Genomic DNA, 16186 nt, shown 5'->3' with positions numbered 1-16186 from the left:
GGTCGTGCTAGGGCGACTCGTAAATGCCAGCAGGTGTATTCCCGTAAGCTCAAAATAGTTTCTACATTCAGCTTTGAAATAATGCTGGATCTAATATCCACTTGATTTTTATAAATTTTGCATTGCTGAACTGAAGCCTCTTAGCTCCTTATTTTAGTAAATATATACATGTTAGTTTAATTTATTGTACATATGCTTTTAAAAACCTGGGAGTTATGAATTTTAATACTTTTATACTTTTTACATATGCTTTTTTTATGCCGATTCTTATTTGTTTATGCTGTTTTACTTATAACTTGTATACTTCTAAGAATTGTTGTTTATATACAAATTTTAGACCTATACATGCTGCTTATTTATTACACATGAATTGCTGCAGCATGACCATACCATCATGCTTTACCAGTTCATAAGTCAGGAATCAGAAGTCTCATTGTGGGAGATCCACACTAACCTTAATACACATACACGATACCTATTATCTCTCTCTCCTTAATTCATTCACTGTAAGGGCACTCAGAACTAATTCTGGTAATCCCTTTCACTCATCTAACACTCTACAAGCAAAAAAAAATCTAGTTTGCATACTCTTAGTCAACTTCCAGAAGTGACCCTTAGAGAAAATAATAAAAGTTTGTTGATAATTTTCAGGATAACCAAAATGATAAATTATGTTCAATGGATTAGAGCTACTTGACTTCTCATTCACTTTATTTTTGTAGTATTTTCTTTTTTGCCATCACATCAAGCAGTTAGTTGCAGTTTTCTCTCTCTCCCCAAGTACTCCATATAAACAAACATGTTTTTTAAAATAGGACTACTGCAGCTTCTTTAAAGGTTCTACATCTAAAATCCTCTTTGATATATGGCATGGAACTGTTGTCCCAATCTATTGAATGGTCTGAAGTTGAGAAATGGTGTGCTAACCCTGAAGTATCTGTTATTTTATGATTGACATCTCTGACTTGTTCCTTCTATCGAATTTCTAAGCTTCTTGAGGTTTGGCCTATGTAGGTAAGTCTACACATAAACACCTGCGTATTTGTAGAAAACAGTTCCATGCCATACATTGAAGAGGATTTTAGATGTAGAACCTTTGAAGAAGCTGCAGTAGTCCTACGAACAGGACTATGCAGCTTTAAAAGAAATGTGGAAAAATCTGTTAAATTCATTAAGTTTTACTGAACTAAATTACGTGAAAAATTACATAACGATGTCACGCGTGCACTCCAATTTGTCTGTTTTTAACATTTACTTCATTCTTTAGTTTTTGCATTTAATACTAGCATAACCTTGCTCGTCTTGACAAAGCTAGACAGTTACAGCTGGCGAAACTAGTAGACGATTTGTATAAATGTTTATTAAATCCATGTTCTTAAAAATCAAATAGTTTGTTTCAATTTTAATTAAAAGGACCAAATAAAAACTTTCAGTATGAACAGTCTAGATGGACAAACAAAACACAAGGTACATTTTTTAGAAAAAGATAAATGTAAAAAAGCGAAATTGCTCAACCACCTCACTTTCCTTAAAAGATGTCGAGAGTATTCTATCATCCCCAAGTTCCTAATTGTAAAAGGACATATAAAATCAAAAAAAAAAAAAGCTAAATGCATTTATTATAAAACTTCTTTAGCATTACTCAGAGAGAGATCCAATATGTCAGATACACAATAAACAGAATTGACCTTAATTGCCGGAACATGTTTAATGATATTTCTAATAGCATAGACAACTCAACTTGGAATATTATTGACCGCATGATACACAACAGCTATAACAAAGCCTTTCAGTCCAGCAAAGTATCTCAAATAAAAACATTTGATGAACCTTATAGAAAAAAATACAACTCTAGACCAAGTCTCATGGATGATAAAGTTATTTTTAACTTTTCAGACTAGAACCTTGCAAAGTATGAAACAGAAATTTAAAAAAAAAAGATTTTAACTTTTCTATTGCTCCTAACCATATCCCTAATATAGACTTCATGTGTAATATTGAGAAAGATCTTTATCCACTCTCAGAGACAATAGCAAATGAAATAAGATTCAAAAGTACAATCATCCTCTCTATAACCACCGAAACAATATTACACCCTAGGAAAGGAAGGCAATTTTGAACCTAAAACAAAACAAAGATATTATAGTAACTAAGGCAGACAAAGGGAACTCCGCATTCATTTTTAATACCAAAGACTATATTACAAAGATCGACACTTTATTAGCGGACCAGTCTACATATCAAATATTAGAGAAAGATCTGACCATGAAAAACCACAATGAGACCAATCTTTTGATTCGCAATATGAATGGATGGCCTCAGGACTTGCAAAGAAAACTAAAATATTTACATCCAATAACTCCTTGCCTTTATGGTGTTCCTAAAGTACATAAAGATGAGTTCCACTGTGCCTGATTGTAGATGGCAGATACTCTTCCACATACCTACTAGCCAAACACCTTGCTAACCTATTAAAAGAGACGATAAGGAAATCAGTTTCATACAGAAGGAATTCTCAACACTTCGTTGAAAAACTTAAAAACATTAATATATCCAACACAGACTTATTGGCAAGTCTGGATGTTTTCCTCTTTGTTCACAAACGTACCAGTTGAAGAAGTCATTAAGATTATAAAAAATCTCTTTCCTAATGATATTATGCAACTATTCTGTCACTGTCTCAAGTCCAACTACTTTAAAGTTAACAACTTAGTATACCAACAACTAGAAGGTTTAGCCATGGGCAATCCGATCATCACTATGCACAGAAACTGAGCATTATACATATGCTAAAAAACAGAGCCAAAAATATCATCACAGAGGAAAAAGACGTACATGCTGAACTTTCCCTTATATCAAAAACTCTACTGCAAAATGGTTATCCTCAAAATAGAATCAACAAAATTCTTTATGAAAACAACCTACAGCAACAACCTCGGAAGTCCCAGTACGTATCATCCATCGTCATACCCTATACTGGATCAGTCTCCACCAAAATAGCAAAAATCATGAGACCTTTTAACATCAGAGTTGCTTTTAAACCTACCACAACTACAAGACAGTTATTAAGATCCACGAAGGATAGCATCACTTTCTACAAATTCGCAGGTGTTTATAGCATACCATGTATATGTGGACTTACCTACATAGGCCAAACCTCAAGAAGCCTAGAAATTTGAAAGAAGGAACATGTTGGAGATGTCAATCATAATAGAACAGATACCTCAGGGTTAGCACACTTCAAACCATTCAATAGATTGGGACAACAGTTCCATGCCATATATCGAAGAGGATTTTAGATGTAGAACCATTAAAGAAGCTGCAGTAGTCCTACGAACAGGAAATAATCTCAATAGAAACCAGGGAATAATATTAAAAGACGTGGAAAAATCTGTTAAATTCATTAAGTTTAACGGAACTAAATTACGCGAAAAATTAAATAACGCAACTTAATAACAATAACTAAGTCTTCACGCCTTACGCGTGTGATGTCATGCGTGCGCTACAATTTGTCTGTTTTTAACCATTACTTCATTCTTTTGTTTTTGCATTTAATACTAGCATAACCTTGCTCATCTTGATAAAGCTAGACAATTACAACTTGTGAAACTAGACGATTTGTATAAATGTTTATTAAATCCATGGTCTTAAAAATCAAATAGTTTGTTTCAATTTTAATGAAAGAACCAAATAACTTTCAGTATCAAACATGTTTTTTTGTTGAGCATTCCACTTTTATAAAATCACCATGTCACTTCATGTTGGAAAACCAAATTTCTTTCAAAATAGTTATTCATTTTATTGCAGTTCACCATGCTTATTTAAAATAATGTTCTTTGCTGATTTCCTTTTACAAATGAAGTGCTAGTTTGACAGTAATAATGCTATTAATATGTAATGCACAGAGTAATTGTGTGTATATACCTGTTGCCGAGTAACAGCAAATGAAAGTTGTTGGCAAACAAGTCAATGTTTATCCTTCCTTTAATAAATTATTTCACTAGCTAGTGTTATATCACACATAATATCATGAGAAACTTCGAGTGTTATAATAGAACCGTGGTTGGCACCAGTGTCAGAGGGTTGCCAGTGATATGAAGGATGTAGGGGAAAAACAACTTCAGTCCACGATATTGACTTCTGAAAAAAACGTAATTAAATTTTCCTTGTTGTCCAAATGCAAGTAAACATAGCATAACAAAATAAAAAAATAATAGATATGGTACATTCATGTATATTAAGCATAATTAATTTAAATAATACTTAAAAATTAAAAAAACAAATGGCAAATAATGGCCTTTTTGTTGAAATGGCCAGACTGAAGTGGTTTTTCCCCGGTAAATCCTATATAAAAAAATGGTTGTTATGCACATTTTTTTTATTAATTGGATTGGTAATATCTTAATTTTTAATTAATTATTTAATTTATAAATAATGATCAGATCGCATCCCCTGTTTTAAAGATAATAGATACTAAGGGAATTATTATACTAACAAAGGTTGGTAAGTGCTTCTTTATTAAGTAAGCAGTAATACACAAAAAATGAAATATGGTAAAAAGTAATAAAAATTTAAGTAGTTAAAATATTGTAGTTTTAAAATAATCATTTATTTCAATCATCTATTGGATGGTCATCAATGTTGTCGTCACTGCTTTTAATAAAACTTTTAACTTTGTTCGTAGTCTCTTCTGAAATTTTGTGGGGTCTGTTTAGGTGTTTACCATGCCCATCTTTAGATGACTGACCAGTATTTATCAAACAGTTTTTAATCCTTTTCACTCGTTCTTCAGATATACCATGCAAAGAAATAAATGCTTTACAGCAAATTCTGACATCTTCGCTATTCCCCTCATCGCCACCTTGCAGTAATCTGACACACAAAGCAAAGGAAGCCGTATTCACCCTCGCATCAACTCCTTTTCTTGGACGCTTTCTCATTACGGGAAGGATTGTAATTAGTCCACTTAAATAAGAGTTTTGGTCATTATAGTTCCCTAATAAGTTAAAATCACGAATAATTCTTTTTCGTTTGGCATCAGGAATAGTTTCGAAACAGCGATACCTTTTACATAACCAGTCAGGACCAACTTCATGTGTTGTTGCGCGAAGAATTTTCATTACATCTCTAGTCTTACCTGTCTTTTTTTGTTTCTTTGTGAGTTTTTCTTTAGTATCAGCTTGACTTTCATTAGAACTATTAGAATAATCACTTATCATTTTCACACTACTTTTTATTATTAAAAAACAATTAAAATACTCGTAAAACCAAGACCGTAAAACTATAATCAAAACTAGTAGTGATTCAACAAATCACTGATAACAAAATAATGGCTGATGCAATAGTGATAATAGTTGATGTGATTGGACCGAAGTTGTTTTTCCATACAACCGCTCGGACTGAGGGTGTTCTCCCCAAGTTTAAGAAATATTCTCTGTTCATTTGTCTGGACTGTGGTTGTTTATGCAGAAAGTCGTATTTATGAGATGAAACCTTCCTTTAATCCTCAACAGATGGCAGCATTAGGTTGAATTCACAAAAATTGGACTGAAGTTGTTTTTCCCCTGTACCCTTCATATATTTTATCCATATTTGCCAAATGCACTAGAAACCAAGCTCTGCTACTATTGATGCTGTTGGCTATTATATTATATGTTAACTATTCATAACTGTAGTTTGTTTTTTAAAGTAATTACAATGTAGACTAATATTAACTGCAATACATTTAATTATTTTCAGTATTTCAGCAAAGCCAACTTGCCATTAACAACTGTTAACTTGCCATCAACATGACACAGTACAATATGTTATGTGCACATAGGCATTACACTGAGTAATGAGGCTGAAGCATGGCAACCAAAAGTAACCCTAAATTTCTAAATAGTGTCCCCTGGTGGGTTAAACGAGTTGTCCTTGGCTGTTAGGCTGAATATGAGAGCTTTCCAAATTTGGGGCAGTTTCATGTAGCCAAATTTGTTGAGGTTTGGGTAGTTTCTAAAGGCAGAAGCAGAATCAAGGAATAGTCTCTCATATTTATAAAACAGAGTGGGCTTCTTCCAGTGTGTTCTGTGTCAGGAGTCCAAAACATGGTCAGTAAGTCCTGATTGGATGTGGAAACAGATAGTCTTTATGTTCAGCAATTCTGATGTTGGCTATCCTGCCTGTTTGGCCATAGCAGAATAGTTTACAACTCCAAGGGACCTGGTGAATGCAAGGCAGGTCTAGGGACTGGATTGTAGCTGGTGGAGCAGATAAGGGATGATAGTTTTCTTCTTTTTTTTTATGGTCTGTAAATGGTTGTATTTTTTTAGGATTTTACCTAGCTTTTCACATGTACTGCAGATAATGATGGCACTGATGTTGATGATTGGTGGTAGAGGTTCGGTGTAGTGGTGGAGACGGAGAGTTGTACAATAGTTGTCCTCCTGCGACGAGTCTTTGGACTCCTTGGAGGTGTCACGAATAATAATAATAATATATAGAATGGTGATAGCTTTGGTGTAGTATCTGCTTTCTGTAAAGAGGAAGGGCAGTGGTTTTGGAGTTTTATTATTTTTTGAATATAGTGGGGATTGTAGACATTGGCCAAGAAGATTTTGCAAATGTAGTCAAGAGTTCAGTAAAAAAGGCAGTGTTATCTGAGCTAATTAATTTATCCCTGTTATATAGGGTTTTAAATAATCCCATACTGCTGGGGCAAGAGAGGGGGGGGGGCACTGTTTGTGAATGTATCTGCCAGTGGGTGGGTTTTCTGTAAATGAAGAATGCCAGGTTTCATCAAGAAGGTGAGACTGTTGTTATTTTCCTTTTCTAAGATGAACTGGATCACAGAATGCTGGTTGTTTAGGTGTTAATAATGGAGAGGCCAAATAGAGAATACATCAACAAAGCATAGCCAAACAGTGGGTCTATGTAGGGAAGAGTTTAGGCTTGCTTTTGGTTGGTTGCCATGTTTCAGCCTCATTGCACAGCGCCTGCTTGCACTGTGCTAAAATATTGAATTATTGTAGTTAGAAATATGACTGCGGTTAAAAAAACTAGTCATAAATGCATATAGGTGTTCATGTTTAAAAGTACCATGTATCAGTACTGGTGATGAATACTGGTGCTACTGGATATATATACTTATACATAAAAATATATATCCAGTAATACCAGTATTCTCTCGGCAACTGATTAACTTTGCCATTTACAAGCAATGTTGTATCTCCTAATGATATGAGACTTATTTGTTGCTAATCATCATGAAGTGATAAAATATGTGGCTCATTATTCTGTCATCCAGACCACACCAGTTTTGTTAGTATAACAAACAGTGTAGCTCATAAGAATATCAACTCCTGTTTGTCACTCTTTATAAAAAAAAGTCATAAAATGTATATTATGGCAATAAAGTTAACATAAAAAGTAATCTGAATGTATGGAGTAATTATATCAAAAGATTCTTAAATTATATAAAAGCAGTTACAAAATAGTAGTAGAAAATATGAGAAATGAAAGAGCAATGCAGTTAGGAGTGTATATTGCTAGGTAAAGTAAAAAAAAACCCTCAGAAATTCACAAATCTGCAAAAAGTAGCTACAGTAGATTGTATTCGACTGATATTCAAAGTTTATCTAATGATGGTATGGTGACTTTAAAAGAATGGGAGCGGAAAGTTTAGCAAAGGAGGCGTTAGGATGGCAAGAGAAAAATCTAGATAAAGATCAAAGTGAATTGTTTTTTGGATTCTTTGTGCCATGTATTTGTGTTTGTAATTCATAACACTTTTGTAATTTTTAGTGTGTGTATATATATATGTGTGTGTGTGTGCACGCGCATGTGCCAAAGTAAGAACATTTGTTACTGGAAAAAGTGAACCTATGCGTAAGCACACTAAAATTGATTTTGAGATGAAAATTATAAAGAAAAAGAACATTTATTTCTACTTATCTGATAATTATTATTTAAAAAATTTTGTTTTAGGTTCATTATATATCCTGCAGCATATTTAGTTTTCCAAGTTGATTTTGTGTCTCAGCAGGCATTAAAGCATCTTTACCATAAGTTCCTCTTGCTGGTTGTGCACTGCACACTTGAAAACTTGATACTTCTGTAATGTAACTTTTTTTTCATTATAAAAATTTCAGGATAACATCAGTAAAAATGCTTTTAACGTGATGATTTTAACCTGTTATCATGCTTTATGGAAAGAAGGAAGACGCCACTGTTCAGTCATTTCTTGATTATTTTATATAGTGGCTTGAAGGCATTAAAGTTTCACTGATGAGACCTTTATTGAGTTCTCATCAGTGGAAGCCAGACCCAAAATATTTGACTTCTTCATTAATTTAACCTTGGCTTTTTCTTGGGTCTAGCTTCCACTTGTTAGGACAGGTAAATCTCAATGAAGGTTGAAACTGGTCTGGGTAGTGATCCTTCCCCTAATGTTTTTTTTGCATTATGGAATACTAAGGCAATTTATGTGAATTCAGTAGCCTCTATATACCAGTAGACAAGTCATGAAGTTTCTTGTCAAGCATGATATACATGGAGCCTCTGTGGCTCTGTTAATATTGACCATAATGCCTTTCATTTGGAAAGACTTAAGTTTTAATTTTGTATAGGATACAGAAAACTGTTATAACAGCTTTTCAGCTGAAGGTGAACTAGCCTGTGTATTATTCAGAGATGGTAGTGGATTTTCATTCCACTGTTAGTGATATACCAGAGCAGTTAATAACTTTTTTTCTTTTTAACACAGATTTGGCTAACTAGTCGAAAGAGACCAGATAAAGGTTCCTCACGTCTTGGATGGGAATTGACCCCAGGTCTTTCCAACCAAAGGTTTTCTGTGTCTATATTGACTGAGCTATGAAGGCTGTAGTTCTTTCCTCTGTACAGCTTCTTAATTCTGAAAATCTGTTTTCCACTGCAATATTATAATTACTACTAACTCTTGAGGCCTCTATTCTTGAAGGATAGGTTTATTCCCTTTTAGATGTATTTTTATGTCTGCTATGAGAAGTTCATGATCGGAGCTGCAGACTGTAGCTTTTTTACATTTTTACATTTTTCATCATGGATTTCCTTAGCTGATTGATTAGGATAAAGTCAGTTTGGTTTCTGATTCTATCACCAGGCGATCTCCAGGTATATGGTCTAGATTATGGTGTTTGAAGCATGTGTTTGTTATATTCATCTCTCTTTCTAGACAGAAATTAATCAGCCTTTCTCCCCTGCTATGTTGGTTGCCTAAGCCAAATGCTCCAAGTACTTTCCTGTTATGATTGTCCATCCTCTTTCCAACTTTTGCATTGAAATCGCCGATTATGATTAATATGTCTTTTTTGGGTATTGTTTCAATGCTTGCATTCAGTTCTCTATAGAAGTTATCGATGGTTTCTTCATCAGTATTAGCAGTTGGTCCATAAATTTGAAAAAAGTGTGATTGCAAATGGTTTACAGTCAATTCTTATTGAGATCATTTTGTCACTAATGGGATTGTATCCAGTTATAGATCTGTGTAATGTCTTGCTAGTAATTATTGCAACCCATTTCTACTGACTGAATCAAGGCCTATGAAGCAGATATGGTTACCCATCTGTGAGTTAAAGTGACCTTTGCCTCTCCAATTGATTTCTGCTATACCCAGTAAATCAACGTTCCTTCCTTTCTTTCTTTCATTTCTTTTGTACAGCGTCTAGTTTTCCGCTCTGTACAATGTCTTGTACATTCTATGTACCTATCCCAGTTATTTTTCTTAATGAGCATTTTTTGGTCACCGTTGGGTTTTGGCTGATATTAGAGATTGATGAGAGAGAAATCAGTTTTGTCAACATCATGTGTACTTGAGCAGAGGTCTAATTTGTATATGCACCTTCCTTTTTCCTCTGTGCCCAGAGGTACTGCCTTGGTTTGCCAGGCTGGCAACTGCCCTTCTTTTAATGATGTCCATCATTGCTGTCAAGGTTGTCATGGGAAAATAGTAGAGTGGTTTCCCTCTTTCTCTACCACAGTGTTACTACCATTAAAACTGATCCAGCCTTGCCAAGTAAATGTCTGGAGATGAACCCTATATATATATATATATATATATATATATATGTTCTGCATCTTTAGCTTCATGCCAGTACTTGTAAATGCTGTTGTCCACTACCAGACCTGTTTATCCATGGGAGGTACTTCATCTCCCTCCAACTACCGATATCTGGGAGGCTTTACCCTATCTGCCACCTTGGGACGCACCCTCTAGGGGTAAAAGGTTCCCCGAGAGATCATCTTAACAGTAATGGACAAATATAGCTGTTAATGTCATTATTATTCATACCAAGAAGTGATTGTTTACATATTTTAAAATTATAGTCTGCTGTTTTTTTGCCAAAAGTTTTAGCATGAATAGTTAGGATGTGTACCCTTTAGTTGGAATCACCTGGATTCAAATTACATCTAGAATGTGGGGAACATATATGTTCTATATAAAAGGAATTTCTAACTGTAGTGAACTAGAAGTCTCATATGGAGATTGGGGATAGTAGGTCCCCCCCTCCTGTAAAAGGTTTCCCCATTTTTAAATTGTAGGACAGTTTACAACTGCAAGGTACCACTTATCGGGTCAAGAGACTGTTGCTGGTCTTTTGCAGAGTAGATGTGAAGGTTGCCAGTTTTTTATGATCTTTAAGAGCTTGTTAGGTCATATCTCCTAAAAAAAATAAGCATAATACCTGCGTGCACATATCAGTTTATGCTGTGTTCTCTGATGATGGCAATTTGACTTTTCCAAAATATTGGAAATATGAATTAAATTTATTGGAATTAAGATTTAATCTACATTGTAGTTTCCTTAAAAAATCCCAACATATAAGCTTTACTACCAGACTGCTTTATTATAATCTTTCTGTAGTTAGTTTTATTCTTTGCATTGACAGTGAAGTCATGATCATTTTTATTGAAAAGCATACTAGCATAACTGCAATTTTATCTTCCCCCCATCTTCTTAGTTATTCTACATTCAACACAGATACAGATTGTATTGTGAGCTCCCCCCCCCACGCTTGAAAAGAATTCTCTGTCTCATACTGCATATTCTTGGTTGACTTTACTAAACTTCAGCAGTCTGCTCAGTCAACTTGGTCCCCTTGGAACCATCCCAATTGATCTGTATCTTGTAATGTGGTGGATTATCCTGCTGAAAGTAACAACTTCCAGAGGATAAACTATCATCTGATGTGTTCCTTTTCAGAAAACATTGTTATATCGTACTGCCATTTGACTGTTTGTGCCCAGAACTACAGCTGGCTGGCTGGATGTTTTTTAATTGGACCTTTTTTTCACTATATGCCCTATTATAAACAAAAAATCCCAGCATGGAAGTAATTTCCTTAATACTTCCACTACATCTTTTGATAATGATTACTCAGATTCTATTAGATCACACTATTGGCCTATTATTATTATTATTACCATATTGAACCTTGCACCCCTACTGTCTTAGTAATCGACTTCTAAATATAGCTGAATATTGTCTCTGATGAAGTGGCAATTCCAGGAATGATGGGAGTGTAAGCTACTTGCTCAGTGTACATGTTCTTATGTTTTCAGCAAGCCAGTAATCTGTTTTAAAGAATAATGAAATTGTTTATATTCTTATTATTATACAGTCAAAAACACAATGCACATTGGATTTTTGAGATTCACTTATTTCTCTATTTTAGGTTTTCAAATTATCTTTAAATAATTAACTATAATATTTTATTTCTTCTGTTAGGTAGTAGAAAGATGCATGAAGTGACATCTATTCTTAAGAAACGGTTCACTGGTGACGGGGAACATCAACAACTTCTTGCTCCAATGGGTGACGAAAAATTTTCTTTTGTAGTTTATCATATATGCTATGCAAATTCAGCATAATAAATAAAACTAAAATTTACTAGTACATTATGATGATAATGATATGATGTAATGTCATCAGGGAATGTACTATAGTGTAACATAATGAAATCTTATTACTTTACTACAGTTCACTGACAAATTTCTAAAATATCCTGACCAGAGAGCTACATGAGTACAGTGTTGTTCTGAATGGATTTCACTATAGTAAACTTTCACTATATAAAAACTATATGTCGTCCGTATGAGTATGGACTCATATGGACCACCAGATGGAATCCCACCAGTTCTGTTCAAGAGATGTGCCCCTGAACTAATATCTGTTCTTTATCATCTATAAACTATATCTTTTACTCAGTTGTATCCATCCTGTAGCACAGAAGCAAGTCTATAAGTCTATATACAGCCAACAAAAAGTGAAAAGTGGGTACCAATACCTATTGTAGCAATTGTTTATTAATTTTGTTTTTGTATGTGACTCCCACACAGGAAAGGTTATAAACTCATAGAAAAATAGTAGTCTAAGTGGACTAGGGATTTTTTTTTTAAAATTTACTTTTAATATAATCCAGAAACTCTACTGTACTGACCAAAAAACACCAAACTTTTTAAAGCCACTTCAGGGCTCTAATAAGTGGGGCATATCATCTGGTGTCTTCTACAAATAATTTATGAATGCTATGATTAAAAAAAAAAAAAAGTCCTGCCAGTGCGAGGTTCGTGGTGTGATAGGTTTTTGTTGGAGAAAACAATAGTGATGCAGAAATTCGCTGATGGTGGTGTACAGTTTACGGTATATTCAGACAGGCACATTGGTCAGTCTCGCACTAGGAAGTGAAATTATCTTCTGCCAAAAGACATTCACAATCATCCATGCCTGTTGTGGAATTGGGACTCGCAGCCTGTTGGTTGCAGACTGGGTATGTTAACTAGTGACTAGTGGTATCTAGTAAGTTAGGCTTCTTGAAGACTTTTTAAGACAATTTATTTAAGAGTATGCTATCACATGCTTAGAGTGGTAATTAATATAAATGTTATATTGGTTTTAATTATAGTTTCATTCATACACATACCAGCCACTGAATTAGAAATCTTTATGCAGGTATAGGCGAAATACTTGGTCACGTGCATCACCACGTGTTCTAGGCAACTATTTAAGAATGCTTCTGGTCAATAATCATTAATAGTGGTGATCACAATGGGAAAAACAATGAATCTTTCAATAAAGGGCTTATTGTGGGGTGCCTGTCTGGCTGGAGCCATGATTTTGAAAATGGCAGAACTGACTGGTTTCTCAAGAGGTGAGATATCCTTGGTGTTTAATCAGTGGAAAAATAACTCGCATTTATTGTCTAAAAAGCACATAACTGTAGTCCTAAGACCTTGTAGAATCTATGCCAGGCTGTATATATGCTGTAATTCAGACTAAAGGTGGTCTTTAGTTTGTATGTTTTTAAATAAAAGTCTCTAATTCAGAGCAGGTATGTGTAGTATGGTTCATATATCAAGTAGTCATTTTCCTTTGTATCCATTTTTAACTGTTAACTTTAGCTTAAGTTGTAAAGTCAGCAGTTAACAATGAAGTATACTGAAGTGTATTTATCATCTTGCTGATGATTATTATGTTCTATTCCTCCTCCTCTCAATTGACAAATGTTATAGTGATAAAACTGCCCAAGCCTCAAGGCATGGCTTCTCCAACAACTACTTAAACACTGATCTCCATGCTGTTTTTCCTTTCAAGTAAGGATAAAATAGTCACCTTCATTGCTACTGAACACCTGTCTTGTTTCTTGCATAAATCAGTTCAACTAAGTCGTAGCTCTGGCAAGGTTCCAAGAGGTTAAGATAGTTCTGTTACATAAAGGTGGCTCTAAGACAGAAGTAGCAAACTATAGGCCAGTTAATAAATCAGGAGTGGTTGTTAAAATACTGGAAAAGTTGGTTAAAAGTAAAATCCAGCAGTGAGTATATGATGCTTGCAGCATGGATGGTGGGTGTACAGAAATAAATATATGGTGGAGTAGAATCTATGAGAAAGAAGGGGGGTGACTAGTGGAGTACCTCAGAGTGGAACTACTACTCATTAGTTTGTATGTGAATGATTTAGGAAAAAATTTAAGAGGATATTCAGTTGTTTGCTGATGATGCAAAACTGGGAAGGACAATAGTTGATAAAAAGTGATGTAGGATGATTTGAATAAATTGTCTTTTTGGGCAAAGGATAATGATTGTCAATTTAATTTTGTAAAATGTAAGGTTATGCACTTCAGGTTGAAAAGTCACATACTGTGTATCACATTGACGGTATTGGATTGCAGGAAATTGATGAGGCTAGGGACTTGGGGATAATGGTGAACAGAGAGTTGAAGTTCAAATGGCATATTGCAAAAGTTGGTAAAATAGCTCAATGGATTACTTATGTTGAGAAATAAGCTAACAAGTAAGGATGGGGAAGTTATTATCTCTCTTTCTTTATAAGGCTATGATTTGGCTGCATCTTAATTATTGTGCGCATATTAGTCATCTGAATGTCCTGGGAATCAGGTGGTGGAGAGGATTCAGAGATGAGTGACCAGGCTGGTGATAGCTCTGTCAAATGCTGCTTATAAGAATAAGTTGAAGGTGTGGGTTGCAAAGTTTGGTTCATAGGTGGAAAAGAGGGGACATGATAGAAACTTATAAGATATTAAAGTGGTTCTATAAAATTGATGCAAAGGAAATTTTTCAGTATATGACAAATTGTTAGATAACTAGGGTTCATCCATGGAAGTTGTGTAAGAGTGATTAGTAAAGGTATGCAGACTAGACGTTTTGCATGGTGAGTGGTGAACAAGTAGAATGGATTGCCAGATTTAGATTTGAGTGCCCTGACAATGAATGAGTTTAAGGAGACATATGATATGTTTTGTGTGTATAAACATTAGTGTGGGTCTCCCACAATGAGTCTCTGAACTCCATGGAGATACTGTATAATAATAATAGTCGTTTTCACAACAACTAAAAACATATACATTAGTGGGTCTTTTCTCCTTTACAGTTTGAATTATTTCACATATTCATTGCCATTGTTGACTGTAACAAGTAGTTGTTCTCTGAAGATGCAGGTTGAACCCTAGTTATCTAACAATTTGTCATATACTGAAAAATTTCCTTTGCATCAATTTTATAGAACCACTTTAATATCTTATAAGTTTCTATCATGTCCCCTCTTTTCCACCTATGAAATCCAGCAAAATGTAAGCAAGTTAATAAATATCTTTTCTTGATTTATTGCTTTTTTGTGTTGTAATATGGTTAAAAAAGAGATGAATAACATCCAACAATTAAGCCTGTCTACAAGATTGAGGAACTTTGAAATAGTGGTTTTGTGGATAATCTGTTTTAAGAAAGAAACAGATTCTGTTCTTCACTTTCTACTAAGCTCATAACAGGAGCGGTCCAATTACTAACCAACTGAACTTGCTTCCCTCCCTCCCCCGTTTTCATTCTATCTACCTCTATTTTCCCAATGTAATTTTTATAATAGCTGGAAGCTGTATTTCTTGGTTATAACAAATATAGAAACTTAAGGCAGAAACAGAATTAATAATATTATTATGGATTTGAGAACTGGGTTAGAAATGAAGCAGTTGATGAAAAATTAGAGACAACAGGAATGTTCTGAGAAAAATGAGAGTAACAGATGACATTAATAGCAGAATCATGTTAAAAATGAAGATATTAGGATGGAATTTGACATTGTTAGCATAAATGTGTGAGTAGAGCTAATCTAAGGTGATATGGGCACTTGAACAGAATGATATGTTTTGGATTACTTACAGGGAAATCCCACTAAGTGAGTTCTTATCAAGCCCTTATAAAGAGTCAAAATGACATCCTTATCTTTACATGTGAACGTTAATTTCAGCATTGCAATTATCTTTTGAGTTGTATTTGCAGTCTTTGCTACATGGTCCCTGAACTTCAACTTCCTATCTGCTAACACTCCAAGATCACTAGCCTCATCAGTTTCTTTTAGCATAATCCCACCAGTATAATATGACATTAGATATCTAATCATGCCAAAGTGAATGACTTTACATTTACTGACATTGAACTGACATCCATTTTCCCATGCCCACAATTGCAGCCTATTCAAATCATTCTGCAAGTACTGCATATCAGCAGCATTCCTGATTACCCTACCTATCTTTGCATTATCAGCAAATAGCTGTATGTTGGTACCAATCCTTGTGGTACACCGCTTGTTACGTTAAATATTGCAGACCCCCCATAGACCACTTTTTGATATCTGTCAGTCAGCCATCCTCTTATT

At 34.5% G+C, this 16186-nt stretch overlaps 1 protein-coding gene across 1 annotated transcript in view; it reads left to right on the top strand.

Moving 5' to 3' along the window:
* Positions 1 to 16186, top strand: part of LOC150104772 (protein inturned-like) — a 369111-nt gene that overhangs the window by 285298 nt on the left and 67627 nt on the right. Inside the window, exon 16 of the mRNA XM_090395627.1 lies at positions 11747 to 11833. Within this exon, the coding sequence (XP_090251753.1) occupies positions 11747 to 11833 (87 nt within the window). The remainder of the gene's footprint in view (positions 1 to 11746; positions 11834 to 16186) is intronic.

Source organism: Typopeltis vanoorti, chromosome 7 (genome assembly GCF_054136105.1).
Source record: "Typopeltis vanoorti isolate ZY-2024b chromosome 7, IOZ_Tvanoo_1.0, whole genome shotgun sequence".
NCBI classification, from domain to species: domain Eukaryota; kingdom Metazoa; phylum Arthropoda; class Arachnida; order Uropygi; family Thelyphonidae; genus Typopeltis; species Typopeltis vanoorti.
The sequence above is the reverse complement of the archived record's forward strand: the minus strand, read 5'-3'. Positions and strand labels throughout refer to the sequence as shown.